The sequence below is a fragment of the Ictalurus furcatus genome, chromosome 19 (genome assembly GCF_023375685.1).
Source record: "Ictalurus furcatus strain D&B chromosome 19, Billie_1.0, whole genome shotgun sequence".
NCBI classification, from domain to species: domain Eukaryota; kingdom Metazoa; phylum Chordata; class Actinopteri; order Siluriformes; family Ictaluridae; genus Ictalurus; species Ictalurus furcatus.
This window is the reverse complement of record NC_071273.1, coordinates 8,883,799-8,907,417: the sequence shown is the minus strand read 5'-3', so window position 1 is coordinate 8,907,417 and position 23,619 is coordinate 8,883,799. Positions and strand designations below refer to the sequence as shown.

Genomic DNA, 23,619 nt, shown 5'->3' with positions numbered 1-23,619 from the left:
ATAGCTGACACCTAGATGAACACTGTACAGTTGGTTATATGACTGTAAGTCATTCCCTTCAAATGCTATTGAAGTTAGAAACGTATTTAACAATGTCGTATGTAACTTTAGAGACGTTCCCTCGATTTCCGCATATCCGCGAATATTGAACGTCCAACGTCACACCAACTTCATTCCAGTGGGCTTCCCCCCCCCCGCGCTTCCTTCCATTATGACGCTGATGGAACGTGCGCATCTTCTGGAGTCTTCTGTCACTATGACAACAGAAAGGCAGAGTTTCAGTGTTGACTTAGACTTTCTAAATGACAGGCTGTTTAACCGAGTTCAGTGCTACAGTGCAGAATTTAAAGAGTTTAGCTCGCGCTCGGGCGGCAGATATTCCACTGCGCCCCCTGCTATATGCGAGTGGAACTGCAGCCGCGGCCGCAGGAGTTTATTATTATATTATGAAGCGTGGCGACGGGGAGAAAACAGCGGACACAACTCTCACCGAGGGTACTCACTCTCTCTCTCTCTCTCTCTCTCTCACACACACACACACACTGAGGGTGCACCATCTCTCTCTGTCCTCACAGTTTAGTTCTCTCTGTTTTTATATAAACCATATTTGACTTCAGTAGAGTTTTTAGTTTTTTTAGTAGAGTTGCAACCTGCTCTACCACCTGAGCCACAGCCGCCCAAAAATCTTCAGGGCTACAGCCCCCAATGCCCAGGCCAGGTTTTGCCCCTGGGATCAGAGCTAGAAACTTGTGATGGTGTGAAATGTAAAGTGTAGCAGAAGTAATGAGCGTGTGTAATAGAGACGAGACTGTGCTGACTGCAGGGTGAAGTGATGTTTTGGTGCTTGTTTGTATTTAGACCCAGTACAGACCCAGCTCTCTGCAGTAGATGTTTCTTTGCTGGATCCAGGCTTGATGTCTGATGTGGATGGAGTCCGTGTCACACAGACTGACAGCGGTGTCCCTCAGGTACTCACCAAACCACAATCACGGAAATAACACATTGTGTTCGTAAGGTCTAGTTAATGACAACACATGTTGTGTTGCTTTTAACACAGTCAGTGTGTTAGTACGTTTAACACGTGCATGTTAGTACATTTCCACACAAAGATGTGTTAAAAAATAACACAAAAATAACAGAGATCTGCTGTTTATACATTTTCCCCTACAATTAACCCAAAATGCAATTTGTATATATGCTAAAATTCTACTAAATGCTCATAAATTAAACAAACAATTGTGTGAAATTCAGGTGACTTTTATTAAAATCTTTTAAACATTTGACAGGTGTAAGAATTGGAGTTGATGCATTTTCTTACAAATGTCCCTGCCATCTGGGAAGACAAGAGTCCCGCTCCCTTCTGCTGAAAAAGAGCAAAAAGAGTGTTAGTTAATTGTTAGCTATAAAATATGGACAAATGCCTTTGGGCTTTAACTGAGAAATTGCGTTACAGAATCCCAAATTGTGTAATTTTGGAAATATGACCTCCAGTCTCCTAATGAACAAAATGGTGCTGTAGATTCACCAGGAAAATCTAGCAAATTTGTGAATATTTATTTTCCAGCCTTTAGCACCTCACTGCCAATTTAGTTTGCACAACCTAATTAATTTAACCAACATTACAGAGATAGTGGAAAGCATTACAACCTGTAACCCCGTCCTCTATTTTTGTCACGTTAACCTTGTGAAGAACTTTTGGCCTCGACAGTACTGAGAAAACACAGAGAAAGTCTGATACCAAAATATTGATATTTTACTTAATATTAATGCTGAAGTAAAAGGGACATTTCAAATTAGTGGACAATTGAACCCATGCAGACCAGTTCATAGGGACCTACTCTGTGGTCACCATAAAGATCAATTAATTTTACTGTAGAATATTAAAGTAATTGCTCTTCAGAGTCATTGGATCTGGCAATATGCTTGAACCAGGAGGCACTATTTAATCCATATTTACTAACCAAGCTGATATTAATTTGCACACATAGGAGGTATAATTAATTACGGATTTCAGCTGGTTCCTTGTCTTAGTGTGTTCAATAATTTTTCCTGTGTCATTCCACTTTATTACACATAATTTTATTTATGGACTTTAATGTTGTGCATTCTTTATGTTTCTGGATTTCTTTATTTAATACCAGAGTCTGGTGAAAAAAATCATGTGAATAGCCTCATTGGAAATATATTTACTGAATGTCACGTAATGCAGGCTGAGACGGAAGCAAGTGCACCTTAGGTAGTTTAATACAATAGAAAATGAAGGTACATAGGCAGGCAAGGGTCAATCGAACAGGCAAACAGTCCAAACTAGACAAGGCAAGGAGACAAGGTCATAAACTAGAACAAGGTCAAAACCACAATAAACAAACACGGTATCTTGGTAACGACAGAGACAGAAGGCAACTGAGCATATACTTTGCCAAGACTTAGTGTTCAAACAGTCTCTTTTATGTGTGGTGTAATTGTTTGTGAGATTGGATGCAGCTGTGCATGATTAGAATGAAGGTGAGTGTTCTGGGAATTGTGGTCCATGGCGTCCATGTTTGTAGGCCGCAGCGCAGGATGGGAAATGTAGTCACTGGTTAGCTGTGATATGACACTGAAAAAAAAGTTGCCGCATTCAATACTTATTTCCCCCACTGTAAGTTAGTTTGATTGTCTAAAATTTGAACCGTCTAATTTATAATGGATTAAAAAGTGCCTCCTGGCACAATTGTATCCTCCTGAGACCCAAGGGAAAAAAGTGTCATCTGATTTTTTGTTTTGTTTTGTTTTATTTCCTACCTATTTTATTTAAAATTTTATTTTAAATTTTACGTCATGTCCACTGGAGAATACATGGCAAGGGATCTGAGACCATTCCTCCATACAGAATCTCTCCAGATCCTTCAAATTTCAAGGTCCACGCTGGTGGACTCTTCTCTTCAGTTCACCCCACAGGTTTTCTATTTGTCATGGGACTGGGATGGCCATGGCAGGACCTTGATTTTGTGGTCAGTAAACCATTATTGTTGATTTTGATGTATGTTTTGGATCTGCTGGAAGATCCAACCACGGCCCATTTTAAGCTTTCTGGTTGAAGCAGTTAGGTTCTCATTTAATGTATGTTGATATTTGATAGAGTCCATGATGCCATGTATCCTAACAAAATCTCCAGGTCCTCTGGCAGAAAAACAGCCCCAAAACATTCAAATTAAGATGCTTGAGTGTGTTTTTGGATGAGAGTAGAGGCTTTTTTCTTGAACCCTTCCAAACAACTTGTGGTGATGGAGGTGACTTCAGATTGTAGTTTTGGAGATTTTCTGACCCCAGGACGCAACTTAGTTCTGCGATTCTCCATCTGTGATCCTTGGAGATTTTTTGGCCACTTGAACCATCCTCTTCACAGTGTGTTGAGACAATATAGACAAACGTCCAATCCCAGGTTGATTCATTACATTTCCAGTTGACTGGAACTTCTTAATTATTGCCCTGATGGTGGAAATGGCCATTTTCAATGCTTGTGCTATATTCATATAGCCACTTCCCATTTTGTGAAACTCAACAACCTTTTGCCGCACATCACAGCTATATTCCTGGGTCTTACCCATTGTTATGAATGACTAAGGGGATTTGGCCTGTATGTTACCTCATATTTATACCCCTGTGAAACAGGACTTCTTGGTTGAACAATTTCTTTTTCCATATCACCCAGGTGTATTTAAAAATGAAAAATATCAATAGGAATATACTTAAAATATATTTTTCTCATATTCATCGGGGTGCTAATGATTGTTACACACCTATATTTAACAAATATTGTTTTTGATAAACCTGTGTTTTGTTTGCAATTGTTTATCAATGACAGCAGAGTATTTTTGTGAATTTCTTTTAACAAAAGATGAAAAGGTTAAACAATAAAGACAATTTTTTACCAATAAATTTTTCAATAAAGACAGTTTTTTTCAAATGTATACCAAGGGGGCCAGTATTAGTGGAGGGCACTGTATGTCCATACAATTTGTCAAAATCAAAAATACAAACTTTTCATTCTTTAGCCAATTTGCATATTTCCTGATACCACGTGGATAATCTTCAAGCCTCACTGATTAATCATCAGTGACAAATATAATTTATCACTGGTTGTAGTGAATAGCACGCGTGTGTGTGTGTGTGTGTGTGTGTGTGTGTGTGTGTGTGTGTAGAACATGGGGTCATTAAGTACATTAAGATGGTCCTGGTGTCCACTATAATTGACATTCATAAAAAGGCTAATATTTTAAAACACAAACAATTTAACTGCTTTCAGAACTAAATTTATTCTTTCTGACACTTTAAGAAAGAAGAATATTTGTGATAATCATAGTAAAAAAACAAAACAATAAAAAATACAATATTTTAATTATCTCTCTTCTTTCCATAAAATGTGCTTGTTCCTATGCCAAGCATTTTGGATGCAGTGTAAGAAGTTGTTAATAGCATCCCAGCCTATAACGTGACCGATAACTAGAAAGCCCAATATGTCCTCTGTATAGTACAGCATGAATTGCTAGAGTAGCTCAAAAACGTCAAAGGACATGTATGAAAACATAAAGTCCACTATAGAGGACACAAGTCAATGGGCGGGGTCTCAGGAGGATATTGACAGTTCCAGTAATTTTGAATTGCAATGACTTTAAAATTCTACAGTAAAGTTCATTAATCTTTATTGTGAGCATAGAGTAGGTCACTGTGAACTGATTTAAGTGGGTTTGATTGTCTACCAATTTTAAATGTCCATTTTACTTTTAATGTCCAACATTAAGATGAAATCAAATATTAATATTTTGGTGTCAGACTTGTGACTTGCTCTGTGAAATGAACCATCTACACGTTTTAAAAATGTATTTACAACAACAACAATAATAATCATGATAATATAGTTTCTTAAAAGATGTTTTTAATAAATGTTTTTTATTTGGTTTAATGCTTTACAGGGTCTCTTCAAACATGATTGATTTTGCCATTATTTAAATATAAAGGGTTATAAAAACGGTTTGACTGTATACTCATAAGTACTGTCAATTATCGTGTTTATTTTGTTACTTTATTTATTTATTTATTTTAAATGATTGTATTCGATAAAAGTTTTTCTATAAAAATTTGCTTTTCTTGTGTAGGAGCTCGCGGATTCTAGTTTTTTCTTTCTGTGCTGTTTTTTTATGTGTGGCTAGATTAACCATGCTTTCAGGAAGAGCGGCTACTAACCACAGTAGCAGGAGCTAGGTATTAGCTAGGTAACTACATAGCTCAGCTGTTAGCAGTCTTGTCCTGGATTAGGGTTTAGTTTCAGTATGTAACGAGACTCACTATCACTCACAGCATCCAGTTTTTAATGAAATGTTGGTTATAATTCATGTTTAAAATGTGTATATACAAGTACGTATTGCTAGCTGTATAAACAAGTAGTCTGTGAGGTTAGTAAATAGATGCTACCTGCTCTCCTGTACAGCTTTTCCCCTGGTTTAAACTTGTTCATGTCACCTGGTTCACTGAGATTAATGAAGCTATAAACTGTTTACTGTAATTACTTAACTATATTATATCTTTTACTTCCTTATTACATTATAGTGTCAGCAATTCTGCACAGTTGTACAGATTTCATAAGTATATAACTCCTATTCAGTAAGCATTAGCTAGTGAAACAGCTAGAAATAAGTGCAGATGTTAAACCTTAAATAATTGACATTCTGCCTGAAATTTGCCTCCAACACACTACAGTAATCCTGTTTAATAAAAAAACGAATAAAAAAAACGCTCATATTTGCTTAAATTGCGGAAATGTTTTTTTGTAACTTATGAATATTTTATTGGATGTTTTGATTAAATCCTCAGTTGGCTGTGGGAATATCAAGTCTTCCATGATATAAGCATTTTAAATATTTGAATTGAAGGGTTTGACACGCCTGAGGGAGGAAATTAGGACTAGGCTAGACTAGACTGGATACCAGGACTAGGCTAGACTAGACTGAATACCAGAAAAACCTTTCATAAAAATGTCAGGACATTCAGCTGCATCTGGAAACCTTTTACATTTTTACAAACACCTGATCCCATTTTGCTGCAGTCCAGCAGGTGTCTGTGATGCTGAAACTTATGTGGCAGTTGATGTTTAGATATTCTCTGGACACCTTTTGTCTTTGACACCTGTCAAAATACATCTCAGGCTATTTACAGAACTGACGAGTCTCCAAAAGTGTTTGTTCATTGTTCTTTAGTACTGTTCTGTCTCCCTGAGTTCTTTGTCAGTCCTCAAAATGTCTGAATGCATGTGTAAAAGTAAATAAAGCCGAAAGCATTTGGACGTTGCGTTTTCAGGAGTCTCTTAGCGAGGCTGGGGAGAAGAATCAGAAGGTGGAGGTGTCCAGTGCTCCGGTGCACAGTGAGAGGTCCAACCTGGAAGACAGAGTGAGGGAGTTGGAGGAACTGCTTTGTGAGGCACACAGAGAGTGTGAGAGAAAAACCAAGGTGAGCGAGAAAAGCCTCACATTAAACAGTACTTTTTAAAATATTATGAGTAACAAACAATATGGCAAACATTGAGAAAAGAATATATCTGCACACTCACTTGTGTTTGGAGCCTGAGGGGTATGAGCAGTGACGGCTGGACCTGATATTAGTTATGAGAATGAAATTTCATCTCAAAAGACATCAAAACACTTTTCTAAAATCAGGTCAACATTAGCAGTGTCGACCATTTTACACCAGAACACAGCTAAGCTGCTAGCTGAAGAAGGAAGTCATAGCTAGCTGTCATGTAACGGGGTTGGAGACGGATGCAAATGCAGTTAAAGCTTTTATTAAAGAGACAGGCAGACAGATCCAAAACGTAGAGCAATATCACGGTCACGAAACAGGTGAGGGGTCAGGCGATTGGCAAACAACCTAAACTAGGCTTAGACGAGAATCTAGAAACGTGAGGACAAAACAGGATCAAAACCATGAAACACGGAACAAGGATCAAAAGGCTCGGTACGGGTCTAGCAATAAACACACAGAAACGCAATACTTTGCACAGAACAAAGACACACAGGGGTTTAAATATACAAACTAATCAAAGAGGGAAACGAGAACAGCTGAGACATTAGGAAGGAACCAATTACATAACAGGGGCGGGGACAGGACAGAAATCAAAACAAAACACAGGTGTCAATAGTAAACACAGTAAAAGACAACCCGGAAGCGTGCGCTGTTGCGCATCAGGCAGTTCGTTCCGGCACTCAGTGCGAGGGGAAATCCCTGATACTAGCTAGCTAGACTTATAAACAACACATTTCAGAACTGAACACAAATAATGAAACAAAACTTCATACTTATAGTTTATTTACAATATTTATAAATGACACCTACTGCAACTGTAAGTTATTCCATGTGGAACTGATATATGTAAGTCTGAGATGTCAATACCAGACATGCTAATCCATGCTTTCATCCATCCATCTTGTATACCACTTTTCAGGGTCACGGGGAAACCTGGAGCCTATCCCAGGGAGCATGGGGAACAAGGCGGGGTACACCCTGGACAGGGTGCCAATCCATCACACAATCACATACACATTCACACACTATGGACAAGCCAGTCAGCCTACCATGCATGTCTTTGGACTGGGGGAGGAAAACCCCAGTCCAAAGGGGAGGAAACCGGAATACCCGGAGGAAACCCCCGCAGCACGGGGAGAACATGCAAACTCCGCACACACAGGGCCACGGTGTGAATCGTACCTCCGACCCTGGAGTGTGAGGTGTGAGGCGAACGTGCTAACCACTAAGCCACCGTGCGCCCCCTTTAACTCTTTCATTCAAACTAAAAACAGCAAACCTATGATGTAACGTCTGTTATGATCTGCTTTTGTCTGTGTTTTATTCAGACGTAATGTGTTTCCCATATGACTGTAGAAAGGGCGTAAAAATAATAAATGTACAGCTGAGTCATATTTATTGGCACCTCTGCACAAACCATAACACAACCAAATATGTCAGCCTTAATTACATCACAGCATCTGTTTAATACCCAGTTTTAACAAGTGGAACTGAAGAGCCTCGTTGTAGATTTGAAAATCTAGCACATTTGTTATTACTGCTGCTCTGGTATATGCAGACAACATTTTAATCCATCTTGTTAAATTAGGAACAAAACTGTGTAAAACGCCAAACAAAAGACTCGACTCAGCCCTGTCCCACTCCTTCTCAGCGTCCAGGGAAAGAGCAATAAACCGGGTTATGGTCTGATCTGTTTAACCGTAATAGATTTCTTCTCTTGTTATCAGTAAAGGAACAGTTCTGCACAAACCCAGCCTGGTCTGGCTCTATGATGTTTGGTGGTATCTTCTCAACACGTGTTACTAGTTAGTTAGTTAGTTACAGTTACATTTATATAGCACTTTTCTAGATACTCAAAGCGCTTTACATACAGTAGTATGGAAGGGGAATCATACCACCACTAGTGTGTAGCATCCACCTGGATGATGCGACAGCAACCATAGTGCGCCAGAACGCCCACCACACACCAGCTATTAGTGGAGAGGAGAGAGTGATGTAGCCGATTCAGAGATGGAGATTATTAGGGGGCCATGATAGAGAAGGGCCGATGGGGGAATTTCGCCAGGACACCAGGGTTATACATACCCCTACTCTTTTAGGATAAGTGTCCTGGGATTTTTAATGACCACACACATTGTACAAAATGTGCTAGTTCTGAAACGAATAAGAATAAGGTTTTTCCATGCAAAACCTTAGAAAAACCCAAAAACAACTACTCTGAATCTGAATTTTGTGTATCGTTATAACCCTATGTGTTTTAGGAGTGTGAGCGGGAGCAGGAGGCTCACAATATAATGAAGTTACAGTACGATGAAATGAAGGAAACATCACATAATGCGGCATCACTAAAGGTATTCTTTTCTAAATCTGTGTGTGTGTGTGTATATTCTTTTTAGTCTGGATTTGGGGAAATTTTGTTCTTTGTCCAAAAAAGATTTTAAGCAGTTCTGATGAGCAGTGAGTTATATAAACTAAAGCTTTGCTTGTTAAACTTCCAGGTCTCTCTGGCTGAAACTGAAAGGAAATATGAGCAGGTGATGGAGTCCAATGCTCAGCTGAAGAATGAGAACTCTGACCTGGTGTCAAAGGTGAACACACTGCAAGACTCATTGCAGGATTTGGGCATCCTGCTCTCTGAGACACACACGGAGTGTGCTGAGGCAGTGAGGGTAAATGAGAAAATCCTGCGCTTTAAACAGTTCCTTTAGTAACAATGTGAGGACTTGTGATATTCGTGGTGCATTAAGAATTACTTCACAGGCTTTATGTACTCCAATAAAATAAACATCACACTTTTAATGAAAAATGCTAGTGTTGTTATTAAATAGAAGTGGCCAATTTTTCATGTGAATTTTAACCACTAAAGTTTGAACTTCTCATTCACCATGGCGGTGTTTTAGTCATATGAGTCGGAGCTGAACCTTCGCAAATATGTGCAGTCCGAGTACGATAAGAGGGAGGAAAACTGTAGTAAGAAAATCAGCACACTAAGGGTAAGCTGTTCTTCTCATGAAACCCCAACCTTTATTTTGTTTGTGTGTGTGTGTGTGTGTGTGTGTGTGTGTGTGTGTTAGTGGCCATTGTTAGTTAGTCATGTTTTTGGGGACATCTGTCCACAGAACATTTCAATCTGTTCTGTTAAGTGAGGAGTCGAGTCCTCAAAAGTGTCTGTGTGTGTGTAGAAGTAAATAAAGAAAACTAGCTATGACTGTTGCACTTCCAGGTCACGCTTGCTGCAGCTGATAAGCAATACGAGCAGGCGATGGAGTCCATTGCTCAGCTGGAGAAGGAGAACTCCAAGCTGATGTCCGACGTGAAGACACTGCAAGACTCGATGCTGGAGTTGGACGAAGAGCTATCTGTGACCCGGATAAGGTGTAATGAGATAACAAGAGTAAGTATAAAAAAAAATCCTTGCATTAAGCAGTTTGTTTAGAAATAATACTCATGATGCTCATGCTGCATGATGAGTTACACCACAGGCTATATGGAGCTGAATAAAATATTTTAATATTGTATTTCTAGTCTTAGATGCTAATTTTTAATTTGATGGAACTGGTGTATTGCAAATGTGAACATATATCACTCACATTTTAACCTCATTTCACTTCATGGGTGTGTTTTAGGAGTGTGAGGGAAAAACCTGGGAGTTGGGCATGCTGCAGTCTGATTGCAATGACATGAAGGAAACTTTACTAAAGGTAAGATTTACTTATTATGAAACCAATAAGCCATAATCCAGTCTGAGCATTACTGAATAATGAGCAATTCCCCCAATGTTTAACTTCATATCTGAGCTTCTGGGCTTTTATTAAAACAGAGACTCATGAATTCACATGTCAGCATTCACCTAAGTAAAGTGGGTCGTGGGGGGAAAACCCTGTTATTCAGTGATGGGAGTGAGGAACTGGAGGCATGCTTCACAGGGACCCTTTTTGATGTTTATTTATTTCTTCTCTGCATGCTTATCAGCATGAATAAAAACGAGCTGCACTTAACTGATCAAGCAGTGTTAAGTTGGTCAGATTGGGTTAATTGTTTTGATTGAAAAGTTTTGATAATGTAGTTATTTATCTGGCAAAACATTCAGATTTGTTTTGGTACTAGAGCTTAATTTGATCTTATTCTAAACTTTTATTTGAGGCTTAACTTATTTGTCAAACAAAAAGTCACTTAAGTGCCAAAAAGTCACTTAAGTCCTCAGTTTCTACTTGACCAAATTCACAATTCTTTAAAGTTACTACTTTCTTACTGAAGTGAAGCAGCCCATTTAGCACTAAAGTTTAAACCTCTTTTGCTCCATGGCTGTGTTTTAGGAGTGTGAGAAAGACCCGGAGGTTCACCGTATGCTGCTGTCACAAAACGATGAGTTGAAGAAGTTGTTAAATCAGAAGGAGGAGTTACTTAAGGTTAGCTCTGTCATAAAACCAGGCCTGCTATTGTGAGCTGTGTGTGGAAAAATATCGACCGTGACCCAGAAGAGTAAATAGTAGCAAAAGTTTAATACATAAGATACATTAATCGTTTACATGTATTTATTTGCCTGAAGCTTAAATCCAAAAGAAGAGACAGTCCAAACATAGTTATATGAAAGTATCATAAAGCTAAGTAATTGACCATATAAAATGCAGGATAATGGTAGAAAGAGGAGAGAGGCAGAACTAAACACATAAGTGTAGGTACAAGTCCTCAGCTAATACTCAGGAGTGCTATAAATACTCTATAATAATCAGTCACTGAAACTATGAATGATTCAAAAATAGGAATGTGGGGTTGGCAGTGTTTGTTCTTTCTTGTATAGTCATGTTCTGTGGGACATTTTCTCCTTTGTCCACAAAACATTTCAGTAATGAGTTGAGTCCTCAAAAGTGTACAAATGTGTTTGTAGACGTAAATAAAGACAACACGCTTTGGTTGTTGAACTTACAGGTCTCTCTGGCTGAAGCTGAGAGGAAATGTGAGCAGGCGATGGAGCACAATGCTCAGCTGGAGAATGAGAACTCCAACCTGATGTCCCAGGTGAATACACTGCAAGGTTCAGTTCAGCAGCTGGAGGAAGAGGTCTCTGAGACACACAGGAAGTGTGAAGAGATAAAGAGAGTAAGCATTAAACAGACGGCATTAAACAGGTCCTTTAGAATTTATATAAGTAGTTGAACAAAAAAGATGTCTAGTTTAAGATGGTAGGAATATTAAGCAGTCCAGTTTAAACCTCTTTGGTCTCATGGCTGTATTTTAGGAGTATGAGCGGGAGGCGCAGTGCAAAGAGATGAGGGCAACTTTAGAACAGTGCAATGTGTTACTAAAGGTAAGTTGGCTGCTTGCACATTGACTACTGGTTATGTTTCATATCCCATATCAGCATTCTTTACACACACATATAGGTAAGGTACATATTTGGCCAGAGAAGAACGTTAAATTTATAGCGGCTCAGAGAGAGCGCATTTGCTCTGCACCCTCCGTGTGTTCTTAATTTGCCATCACAATTCCACAATTCATACTCATTCAATACAAATGAAAGTATATACAGTCCACAACAAAAAGACAAATGTAGTTTTATTCTTTAAAATAACTTAATTTTTTTCTTATCTTGTTTTATACACTTTTTTTAGTTATTATTAAAAAGGGGCTGGCCTTTTATTTTTGTCGTGGACTGTACAGCAGTGTATGCATGGTCTTACCTTTATTCATCTGTCATTGCTCACATCATCAAATCCCAAAAACACCTCCCTCACTTCACAGGCCACCTCACTTTTAGCCACATAACGCAAAATGACAGAGATCTGGACTTTGTTTGTGACATCCGTTGTCTCGTCTACTTCTACAGCAACAAATAGGGCTGCATTGATCTCCTTTTTTATATAATTTCTAATCACATCACTTATTGCTTCAATTAAATCGTTCTGAATTCTGTTTGATAAGCCAGAAAACACAGTGAATGTCTCCAAATGTCTAGCTAACCTATCATCTTTCTCAGCAAAAGCATGTAATAGTTCTACATAGTTGCCACAATTAGAAGAGGTCGTACTCTCATCGTTAGCACGAAATGCTAATTGCTGTTTGGCTAGGAAGCAAGTTGCATTAATGAGGTCTTTTAAAATTTAAAACCTTTACCCTAGCATTGTGGACGCTAATATTTAGTCTCCGCTGTTCGTTCAAAGCCAAATCTATCCTTGCGCTTCCAAAATTTTTTAAAGCAATTTGGCTTTGAATGAGAGTAGTTGAACTTTCATGTCTGCTGAGGCTTCTTGGTATATTTTTCAAGTCACAAAATCCCGTTGTAGTCCAGACATTGTCACTCGTTGAGAACAAAAGGCAGGGAAAGCAGAAAAGGCGGTTTCTCGTAGCACAGCCACACCGCCAGTCTTTTCGGGTATACCACTCCGTTTGAAAAGAGCGTGTTATCTTCTGTCCCGTCGTTTGAAGCAAATCTTTTAGCTCCAGCATTGGTCTTCCATTATTTATCAATTCCAGTTTTGATTGAAAGTCCAGTTTTGAGAAATGTTTTAGCTTATATATATATAATCTTCCATTTTTGCAGTCAGGGCAAAAAATAAAAATAAACGGACAGATGCGGTGCACTTGACTTTCTCTACGTGACTTTTTTAGCTAGCATATTACCCACAATGCCATTTGTCTGTAATACGTGAAGAACAACAATAGGAGAACAAGCCCGTATGCTCACACACGCCCCCTTCAGTGAGGCAGAGGTACTGCCTGCCTCCCCTCCCCTCCCCTCCCCTCCTTATGTCAGATAAGCAAGACTAATATGTTATACACATATGTGAAATACATGACCTAGACTATGGAATGTGATGACATATAAAAAAAGTGTGTACAAACATTACAGTGGTGACGTACAGAGAGATCAATTGCACGTGCTCAAGTTGAGCAAAAAAAAAAAGAGCAGCTCAATCCAGTTTGTGAGGGATTGCACAATCCGAGAGAAGGCTCAGCTCGTCGCTGCCTCCCTTCGCGTCTTTCCCCCGTATTTGAACAGGAAAATACACAAATTCAGCGATATTGGCTATAAAAATCATTGGAATGATTGGAATCATACAACAATTGCATTTCTATCACAGATCAGTGGACAAATATTTATTAATTTTTTTAATCATTATTTGTTTTTTACATTTCATGATGACACAAGGGAGGCACTGCCTCCCCTGCCTCCCCTTCCCGCACGTCACTGACAAAACTCTGCCACCAGGATCCTGAAGGGAACCAGGAAATGTGAACATATTACTCCTGTTCTGGAGCCCTTGCACAGGCTCCCGATCAGGTTCCGTGTCGATTTTAAGATCATGATGTTGACATACAAAACATTACATGGCTTGGCTCCTCAGTACTTATCTAGTTTATTAATTCCTTACACCCCAAATCGCAGACTGCGCTCCTCACAGTGTAATCTGTTAACTATTCCACAAACACGCTTAAAATGTACAGGTGACAGTGCTTTTTCTGTCTATGCTCCTTCACGTTGGACCTCTCTTCCTCCTGAACTCAGGGAAGCTCAGACCTTTGGCATTTTTAAAGTTCAACTTAAGACACTTTTTTAAACTTGCATTTCACTGCTGATGTCTTTTTTATATTTTATCATTATTATTATTAACGTCGTTGTTCTTATTAACTTTTATATGTTTTATTTTTCTGTGTACTGCTTATTTTGTGTACAGCACTTTGAGAAGCTGCTTTTAAAGGTGCTTTATAAAATAAAGTTTGTTATTATGATTATTATTATTATTATTAAACCTCTTCTGAATCATGGCTGTGTTTCAGGAGTGTGCGCGAGAGAGGGAAGCTCACAGTGTCCTGAAGTTGCAGCACTCTCAAGTGACTTTAACACACACTGAGGAGTCACTAAAGGTATGTTTTTCTTCTCATGTTACCACGACTGCTATTGTGGTGTGTGTGTGTGTGTGTGTGTGTGTTCGTGTGTGTTCATTATTGTTTAGTCACCTATTTAGTGTAATTTAGTGTTTTGTCCAAAAAAATAAATGGTGACAAAAAAACAAAATTTTGAGTTCTCAAAAGTGTCCGAGTGTGTGTGTGTGTAGATGTAAATAATGCCAACATGTTTTGATTGTTGAACTTGAAGGTCTCTTTAGCTGAAGCCGAGAGGAAATATGAGCAGGCAAAGGAGACCAACACTCGTGTGGAGAATGAGAAGTCGGTTCTGGTGTCCAAGGTGAACCAACTGCAAGACACAGTGCGGGGGTTGACTACACTGCTCGCTCAGACATACAAGAAGTGTACTAAGGCACTGAGTGTAAGTGAGAAAATACTTGCATTAAGCAGTTCCTTTAGTAATAATTTGAAGACTCCTGATGATCTTGCTGCCTGATGAGTTACACCACAGGCTATATGTACTTCAGCAAAATAAAATTGTATTTCTAGATTAAAATGCTATTTTTTATTGAATAGAGGTGGCGTATTGTAGATGTATATAGTTCGAACCTTTTTTTGCACCATGGTTGTGTTTTAGGTGTGTGCCATAGCGAAAGGCGTTGCTGATTTTGTGGAGTCCGAGGCCACAAAGCGGGTGACGTTTTTAATTCAGACAAAAAAATCACTTGAGGTACGCTTTTCTTCTAATGAAATCACAACTGTTACTGTGTATTAGTGTGTTTATTCTTGTCAACTTTTCGGGGACATTGTTTTTTGTCAACAAAAAATTTTATGCTGTTAACACAAGTGATGCCTTGAGTCCTCAAAAGTAAATAAAGTATGCAAACTTTGGTTGTTGAACTTCCAGGTCGCTCTAGCTGAAGCTGAGCAGAAATTTGAGAGGGCAAAGGCAGAAATTACTCAGCTGGAAAATAATAAGGCTGAAATAGAATCTAATATACGTACATTGCTAGACATGGCGAGTGACTCAGCGGAACAGCTTTGTGAGACCAGGAGAAGGTGTGATGAGGTCACAAGGGTAAGTGAAAAAAATCCTTGCATTAAACTGTTCCTTTAGAAATAATGTGAGGACTTGTGATCATGTTGCACAATGAGTCACACCACAGGCTATAAGTATTTGAACAAATTAAAATTGTATTTTTAGTTTAAGATGCTAGATTTTATTGAATAGAAGTGGTGCATAGCAGATGTGAACATTAAGCACTCAAGTCTGAACTTCTTTTGCTCCCTGGCTGTGTTTTAGGAGTGTGTGCAAAAAACTCGGGATTTGAGGAAGCTAGAGTCCAAGTGGAATTTGTTGAATGAAACTGTACTAAAGGTAAGTTTTGTATTTTAAAAAGTAATATTTAGTTTGATATTTTTTTATGAAAAACTTTTTTTTATAAAATTCATAAGCCAAAATCCAGTCTGAGCGCCTAACACTGAACAATGATCTCTCCATTTTTTATGTCTATATTTTTTATTTGGTGTTGGAGCTCTTTTAGACACTGGACCTCATTTAGAACTTTTTAAGAAAAAAAAAGTTTCTCCTTTTACATTTAATGAAGCAACCAATTTAGCACTGAAGTTTGAACCTCTTCTACACCACTGCTGTGATTTAGGATTATGAGGCAGGGTGTGTAGCTCACGGTGTCCTGAGGGTGCAGTACAATGAGCTGAAGGAACAGCATGAGGAGTTACTAAAGGTAAGATTTTTCCTCTCACTAAATCATGACTTCTGTAGTACACTGTGTGTCAGTTATGGGGCAGAAAAGTGAATATAAAACCTCTGGGCAATTCACACACATATATTTAGAAGCAAATATTCAAGCTTCAAAGGATTGCTGTAGTGAACTGTGTGAGGACTCTTCATATTCATGCTACATGATAAGTTGTACTACAGGCTGAACAGACCTGGTGACTTTTTTGTTTTCCCTCATTTTAACACTATAATAATGAGCTTGTGGTTGCACATAATAAAACAAGTGTTTTTTACAAAAAGTACATATCTAAAGAGTGGAAATAATGCACCTCAGTTTGGACCTTTCCACATGTGATGCAGCTCATGAACAACTCTGCAATTAGCTGACACTGATGTACCAATATTGTTAAACTGGAAAACTTCAGCAGGCCGAGAAATAAAACAAAATTTTACTACAAACCCTAGTGTATGTTGGTGGAAAAGAAGCCTATTTTATCAGAATGTTTAATACTTATTGTAGATGTTAACATTAAACACTAAAGTTTACCTTTACTGCTCCATGACTGTGTTTTAGGAGTGTGAGAGAGAGAGGGAGGCCCATAGTGTCCTGAAGTCTCAGTATGATCAGATGAAGGAAACTTCAATGCAGTCAAATGCTCAGCTGGAGAACGAGAAATCAGACCTGATGTACCACGTGCATAAACTGGGAGGCAGAGTGCAGCAGCTGGAGGAACTGCTGTATGAGGCAGACATGATATGTGGTGCTATAAAGCAGGTTAGTGAGAAAATCCTTACATTAAGCAGTTTTGTCTGAACTAATATGAGGACTCGTGATGTTCATGCATGAATTATTCGTACTGGTCATTGCTGTTATCAGTGTCATATAATGTGCAACAGAAACACTTGGTAAATCTGGCTGTGATAGACTAGTTTGACCAATAACAGAAGCTGCACTACAACATCTCTGTACAACGTTATCACAGAAGTTTGCCCCACCCTAGACTGCAACAACAAGAAAATCATTGGGTCTAACCTGGCAATCCCATTGTAATAGGTCTGGGTACACCGCTACAGATTATATGCTGAAGATAGATCTATGGTAGACCTGCGATTAAATAATATACTTTCTGCTTAGGTCATCAATTAGCACAATCTACACTTGTGCAAAAACAAAAATGGACCCTTGTTATAATGGTAGTGATATTATGCCAACAGAAATTACTCTTTACACATCAAAGTTGATTATTTTTGGAGCTGTTCGCCCTCGCAGAATGTTGAGAACACGAATGCCAATTCCCCTGCCAAGTCAACTTTATGTAATAAGGCTACAGGAAGCTGTAAGTCCGCTACGATTTTTCTGTGCTCCGACCGTTTTTGTCCCTTTCATGATAAAACTCAAATGAGACATCAGAGACTGTTGCACCCTGGTTGGCATGAGGAAGCTGAGAACTCAGGAGGTAGGCTTAGAGAGAGCGAATTTATGTTTATGTTGGGTATTTTTACTTTACATGTGTTTCAGCAAGACAGCCTTATAAACTAATGAAAAATACTTGTAATGTAAACAAAAACGTAAAATTCACAAATTCTACATGACCAAAATTCACTCTACTTTGAAGTTATTCCTTTTTCATTGAAGTGAAGCAGCTAGTTTAGCACTAAGTTTAAATGTCTTTTGCTCCATGACTGTGTTTTAGGAGTGTAAGCGTGAGCGGGAAGCTCACAGTGACCTGAAGGTGCCGTATGATGAAATGAAGGAAACTCAATCACACAACAAGGAGTCACTAAAAGTAATCTTTTCAACTTCTTCTCATGTAATTATGACTGCTATTGTGAATTGTCTGTGTTGATCCTTGTTCAGTCATGTTGTGAAGACATTTGGTCCTGTGTCCGCAAAACATTTCAGACTGATCTGATGAGTGAGGAATCAAGTCCACAACAGTGTCTGAATGTGTGTGGGGTATAGAAGTAAATAAAGCCAGTTTTTGAACTTCCAGGTCACTGTGGCTGAAGCTGAAGAGAAATATGGGCCAGCGATCGAGTCCAGTGCTCAGCTGGACAATGAGAAGTCTGACCTGATGTCCCAGGTGAACACACCGTGATGCTCAGTGTAGCAGCTGGAGGAAGAGGGCTTGTGGTTCGATTCCCACTTCTGCCCTGTGTGTGCGCAGAGCTTGCATGTTCTTCCCATGCTTCAGGGTCTTCCTCTGGGTATTCCGGTTTCCTCTCCCAGTCCATAAACATGCATTGTAGGCTGATTGGTATTTCCAAATTGTCTGTAGTGTGAGAATGAGTGTGCGAGTGTGTGGGATTGTGCACTGCGATGGGTTAGCACCCCGTCCAGGGTGTCCCCCACCTTGTGCCCCGAGTCCTCTGGGATAGGCTCCAGGCTCCCTGTGACCCTATGTAGGATAAGTGGTACAGAAAATGGATGAGGGGGGGGAGGGGGGGGGCAGAAAGGAAAAAAAAAAAGAGAGAGAATACCTGTATATTAGTTAAATAAATTAATTAAAGAAGAACAGTTAACATTGGGATAGAAGAAAGATTTATTTATGAATTTCATGGAATTTTGATAAACCCTTTTAAAAGTGTGATTACCCATTTGTCAAGATCTATTGACATACCTGGTCAGTAAAATCTTTTGGATTTAGCATCTTTAGGGTTTTTTTCTCCACAATGTGCACCAATGCTGCTGGCATGAAACGCCATAAAACATCCTCTGCACCACAGATAACCTTCATTTTTAGTTCAAATAAGTTACCTTTATATCTGCTGTAGTACAGCTGACCATCTGCAAGATAAAATACGGTATTAATTAAAGCATCAAGCATATATATATATATATATATATATATATATATATATATATATAAAACGTGAAATCCTCTTGTACAAACAGAGAAAAAATCTTTTCCCAGTTAGAACTGTTTCAACCTGCCTGTCTTAATGGATTCCCTAATTGAAAAGAAAAAACAGACAGACAATCTCTCCCTCTGGCTCGCTCTCTTTTTCATAATTTACTGAATAATTTTTTCTAATTATCTTTTATTTTAAACCATATTTCTTTCAAGGTCACACAACCCTTTGATGTTGGGGAACTTTTGTTGATGGATCTGATTGGGAAACTTGTTCTCACAGACCGTGACCATCAGTACATATGCGTAATGATTGATTACTTAACCGAATGACCACAGGCTTATCCACTTCGTTGTGTATGCAGAGGTCACACACTGCATTATTATTTATTTATTTTTAATCAGTTTGAGGCACCAAAGTGCATACTCGCTGACCAAGGAAGGGAGTCTGTTAATCAGGTAAGTTAAAGCTGTACCATACCATATAGTAATAGCATATACAGATGGTAAATGGTACACCATACTTTTTTTTTTCTATAAATCTACTATAATTAAAAATAACATTATGATTGTAATAACAATTTAACCAGAGTTTGTGCCCGTCGTATCATCCCCAGGCTAATTGTCTTGTCAAAAGCATGAATGGGACAATACAGAGGTGCTAAATATTGTGTATATATCCAGGTTTATATAAAGGTACTTAAAAGGTATACTATGTAACTTTTTTTTTGTTCAAAATAAATGAAATTTAAATAATGTACATCATAAATCCATCTTACAAACCGTGTTTTTGTCTTACTCTGATTCAGTAAGTTAAACCTATTATAAGTATTTACATGTTAGACCCGTCGAGATGGATTTTGCAGGAAATTGCGTACATACGTCATTCGCCCGTGCGTGTCTTGTCATATCCATAAACAGAGAAAAGTAGCTTCCAATTGTAGCCTCATACCCAGTCCCCGACACTGACTTTCTTGAATGTACTGTTTCTGTCAGCTTTACCTTTTATTCCCTTATATATATATATACACACACATACATACATACACACACACACACACACACACACACACACACACACACAGTATCTCCCAAAAGTGAATACACCCCTCACATTTTTGTAAATATTTGATTATATCTTTTCATGTGACAACACTGAAGAAATGACACTTTGCTACAATGTAAAGTAGTGAGTGTACAGCTTGTGTAACAGTGTAAATTTGCTGTCCCCTCAAAATAACTCAACACACAGCCATTAATGTCTAAACCGCTGGTTTAATTAATGTCTAAACCATATATTATTTTTTTATCTTATTTATTTAGTTTATATTATGTACAAGTACTTATGCATTATTTTTTATGGATTCACAAAAAGCACCAAATTAAACTACAGTCCTAAATTAATAATATATATTCTTGTGTGTGTTGGGTTCTTTTCTGTTTTGGACAAACAGTTGTGTAAATTTTTAGTCTGCATTTATATTTGTAACACTCAGTTTGTGGATTTTATGTTAAATAAACTAACAAACAAAAAAAAGGTACTGAACATTGCTATCTGATTAATCGACTAATCGAAGAAGAAGAGAATAATAATCGGCCAACTAATCGATTATGAAAATAATCGATTAGTTGTAGCCCTAAAAATAAGCATGACATTGCCATTTTTTCTGAGTTGGATGTTTTATACTGAATATGTGGTCTGATGCTGTGGCTCTCAAATTTGGGCCAGCATATTTTTTTTTTTTTTTTTACCTGGATGACGTGGAGGTACACTGGCCATGTTTGCCACAGGACTTTGAACTCATCAACTCATCAAGGACAAAGCATTCTGGTTGTATGGGAAAATATTTCACTACAAAGCCTCCCACATGCATCTTTACCTATCTGTACTCTAGACCGGCCTTGACCAGTACATGAGCATACAGAGTTTACATACAGACATTTGCAGCCACTGGAGTGGTTTGTAACTTCCACAATGTACTGGGCTTCACACTGAGTCCAGGTTTATATCACACCTAATTAGGCCACCTGCCAACTTGTACCCTTCCCAGGAATGGTGACACGGTGCATTTCTCTAGTGTGTTTCCTGTGTACTTGTGTGGCTGCCAATGTGTATGCTGTCTAAATATGTGTTAGTCCATGTATGTGCATGCACTTACGTTTGTTTATGTGAGACAGTGTATGTTTGGCTGAAATCATACCTATAGTGTTTTTATTTGTCATAGCAATTCCTTTTGGGAGGATGCCATAGTCTGAGAAGCTGAAGCTGAGCTGAAGCTCAGAGCAGAGCTGCAGATGCCTGAGAAAGAAGGGAGAGAGAGAGACGCAGCTGGATGACTGGAAGACTCTGGCCAGCCAAATCTATATGGCCTATCTTAAACAGTTCCACCTGAACAAGGCTGTCATGTATCAGGGGAGGAACTATGGACTCCAGTTCTCAGCAGCCACTGCACCACACTCATTAATCACATGACCACCTGTATTCACTTCCTGGTTAACAAGCATGCTTATATATAGCCACTGTTTGCACTGCTACCTTGTCTCAAGTTGTCGTACTATGCTTTTGTCTATGCTGCTGTGTTTAGTTTTTTTTCCACAGTGTTTCGTCTTGTTTATTTTGATAGCGTGAATCATCTTTATTAATAGGCACAGTTCCAAAGAGGATCAAATGTTTTCTTGTTCAAATATGGTTTTTTTTTTGTAAAAAATTCCAATGGATGTACTTGTTTTTTCACTTGATTGTATGTATTCATGAAACTAATTCATTCATTCATTTGAGCTCACGTTTGAACCACGGAGCCTGGAGTTGTGAGGCAGCAATGCTATCCACAGTACTGCCAGAAAAAAATAAAATAAAATAACCTAATTTACCTTTTTTAAATTTGTATTAAAATCTTTGTTTTGATTTATAATGGCAGACTTTCCATAACTATGTGCCTTAAACTCTCTAAATTCCAAGCTTATTATTCATTTATTCTTAAAACATATTACTTTGTAACTATTAAGAATTATTTAATGGCTAAAGTAATACTAAGTAAACATGTCGTTACATCAGAATGATATGTGCATCCTGAGCTTGTACAGTTGCTGCTTACTCCTCCATCTATTACATTATTGCTAGTAGTAATTTCATGTTTTTTTCACCCCTGAAATGCTTTCACCAGCCATTTGTCATTCATGACCTGGACACACTACAGCAACCACGGTCTGTTCTGGAAATGGATAAATAAATAAAAAAAAATGGTCCAAATGCTTATTTCCCATCACTGTATATTTTCCTGGTGGTTGCGCTTATTTCCCTTCACTGTGGATGATCCGATTGTGCTGTGTTCTTTCTTCTCTGTGTTCTTTCTCCATGTGTCCTATGTCTATTTTCAGAGTCCGATGTCTCTTACTTCTGGGTTCCTGCTTCATCATCTGCTGGTCTACAGTTGCGTGGAATTTATGGAATTTACTTGACACGGAGTGGATACAGCAGCTTTCTGTTTATTTTGCTTTTCTTCTTGAAGAGTGACACACATGTTTTATTGACCATGAGACTTATTGATAGATATTGTTTACTTTCTGTAAATGCTTTGTCATTTGTGTTGCACAGTGCAAGTCACTGGGTGTAGGGCTTGGCCTCCCGAGTTAGGAAAGAAGATTGTCTGGTTTTCTTTGTTTTTCTTTGTTGTTAAATTATCCTGATTTTTGTGGTTTTCTTTTTGTAATTTTACAAATATTGGTTATTTTAAACAACCACAATGTGGAAATATTGTTCAGACAGTAAATCTACTGTGAGAAACTGTTTTTGTATACCCAAAAAGCATATTTTACAAACATATTGCCTTTTATATTACAGTACCAGCCATAGACTGGGGCGTAATGGTCAGAAATTGAGATGGAGATGGATTTTCCTGGTGAATCTACAGCACCATTTTGTTCATTAGGAGACTGGAGGTCATATTTCCAAAATTACACAATTTGGGATTCTGTAAAGCAATTTCTCAGTTAAAGCCCAAAGGCATTTGTCCATATTTTATAGCTAACAATTAACTAACAGTCTTTTTGCTCTTTTACAGCTTTTCAGATGGAAGGGAGCGGGACTCTTGTCTTCCCAGATGGCAGGGACATTTGTAAGAAAATGCATCAACTCCAATTCTTACATCTGTCATTTAAAAGATTTGAATAAATGTCATCTGAATTTCATACAATTGTTTGTTTAATTTATGAGCATTTAGTAGAATTTTAGCATATAAACAAATTGCATTTTAGGATAATTGTAGGGGAAAACGTATAAACAGCAGATCTCTGTTATTTTTGTGTTATTTTTTAACACATCTTTGTGTGGAAATGTACTAACACGCATGTGTTAAACGTACTAACACACTGACTGTGTTAAAAGCAACACAACATGTGTTGTCATTAACTAGACCTTACGAACACAATGTGTTATTTCCGTGATTGTGGTTTGGTGAGTACCTGAGGGACACCGCTGTCAGTCTGTGTGACACGGACTCCATCCACATCAGACATCAAGCCTGGATCCAGCAAAGAAACATCTACTGCAGAGAGCTGGGTCTGTACTGGGTCTAAATACAAACAAGCACCAAAACATCACTTCACCCTGCAGTCAGCACA

General features: G+C 38.3%; 1 protein-coding gene across 8 annotated transcripts; it reads left to right on the top strand.

Moving 5' to 3' along the window:
* Positions 1-253: 253 nt before the first annotated feature.
* LOC128623577 (paramyosin-like) lies at positions 254-21,911 on the top strand. 8 transcript variants are annotated; one of them, XR_008388605.1, is made up of 21 exons: positions 254-495; positions 859-968; positions 6,337-6,486; positions 8,820-8,909; positions 9,057-9,227; positions 9,459-9,551; positions 9,782-9,952; positions 10,185-10,259; positions 10,875-10,967; positions 11,488-11,658; positions 11,798-11,866; positions 14,338-14,424; positions 14,657-14,827; positions 15,044-15,136; positions 15,314-15,484; positions 15,710-15,784; positions 16,068-16,151; positions 16,722-16,922; positions 17,559-17,604; positions 17,842-17,934; positions 18,142-18,186. XR_008388605.1 is itself a non-coding variant. In XM_053650688.1 (21 exons), the coding sequence occupies exons 1-21, from the start codon at positions 303-305 to the stop codon at positions 21,261-21,263; spliced, it is 2,490 nt and encodes an 829-aa protein (XP_053506663.1). In that variant the 5' UTR covers positions 254-302; the 3' UTR covers positions 21,264-21,911. The 8 variants fall into 8 exon arrangements, 5 of the variants coding, with proteins under 5 accessions (XP_053506663.1, XP_053506664.1, XP_053506662.1 ...); XR_008388606.1 differs by having other exon boundaries at positions 17,552-17,604; XM_053650688.1 differs by lacking the exon at positions 17,559-17,604 and adding an exon at positions 21,225-21,911 and having other exon boundaries at positions 18,142-18,231.
* The last annotated feature ends 1,708 nt before the right edge of the window (positions 21,912-23,619 follow it).

Excerpts from the sequence above, each read along its gene's own strand:
- LOC128623577 (XM_053650687.1), top strand. The coding sequence starts at position 303 with ATGACAGGCTGTTTAACCGAGTTCAGTGCTACAGTGCAGAATTTAAAG. Across the intron at positions 10,260-10,874 it reads TGAAGGAAACTTTACTAAAG|GAGTGTGAGAAAGACCCGGA; the intron begins GTAAGATTTACT and ends GCTGTGTTTTAG. Across the intron at positions 18,232-19,215 it reads AGTCTGACCTGATGTCCCAG|GTCACACAACCCTTTGATGT; the intron begins GTGAACACACCG and ends ATTTCTTTCAAG.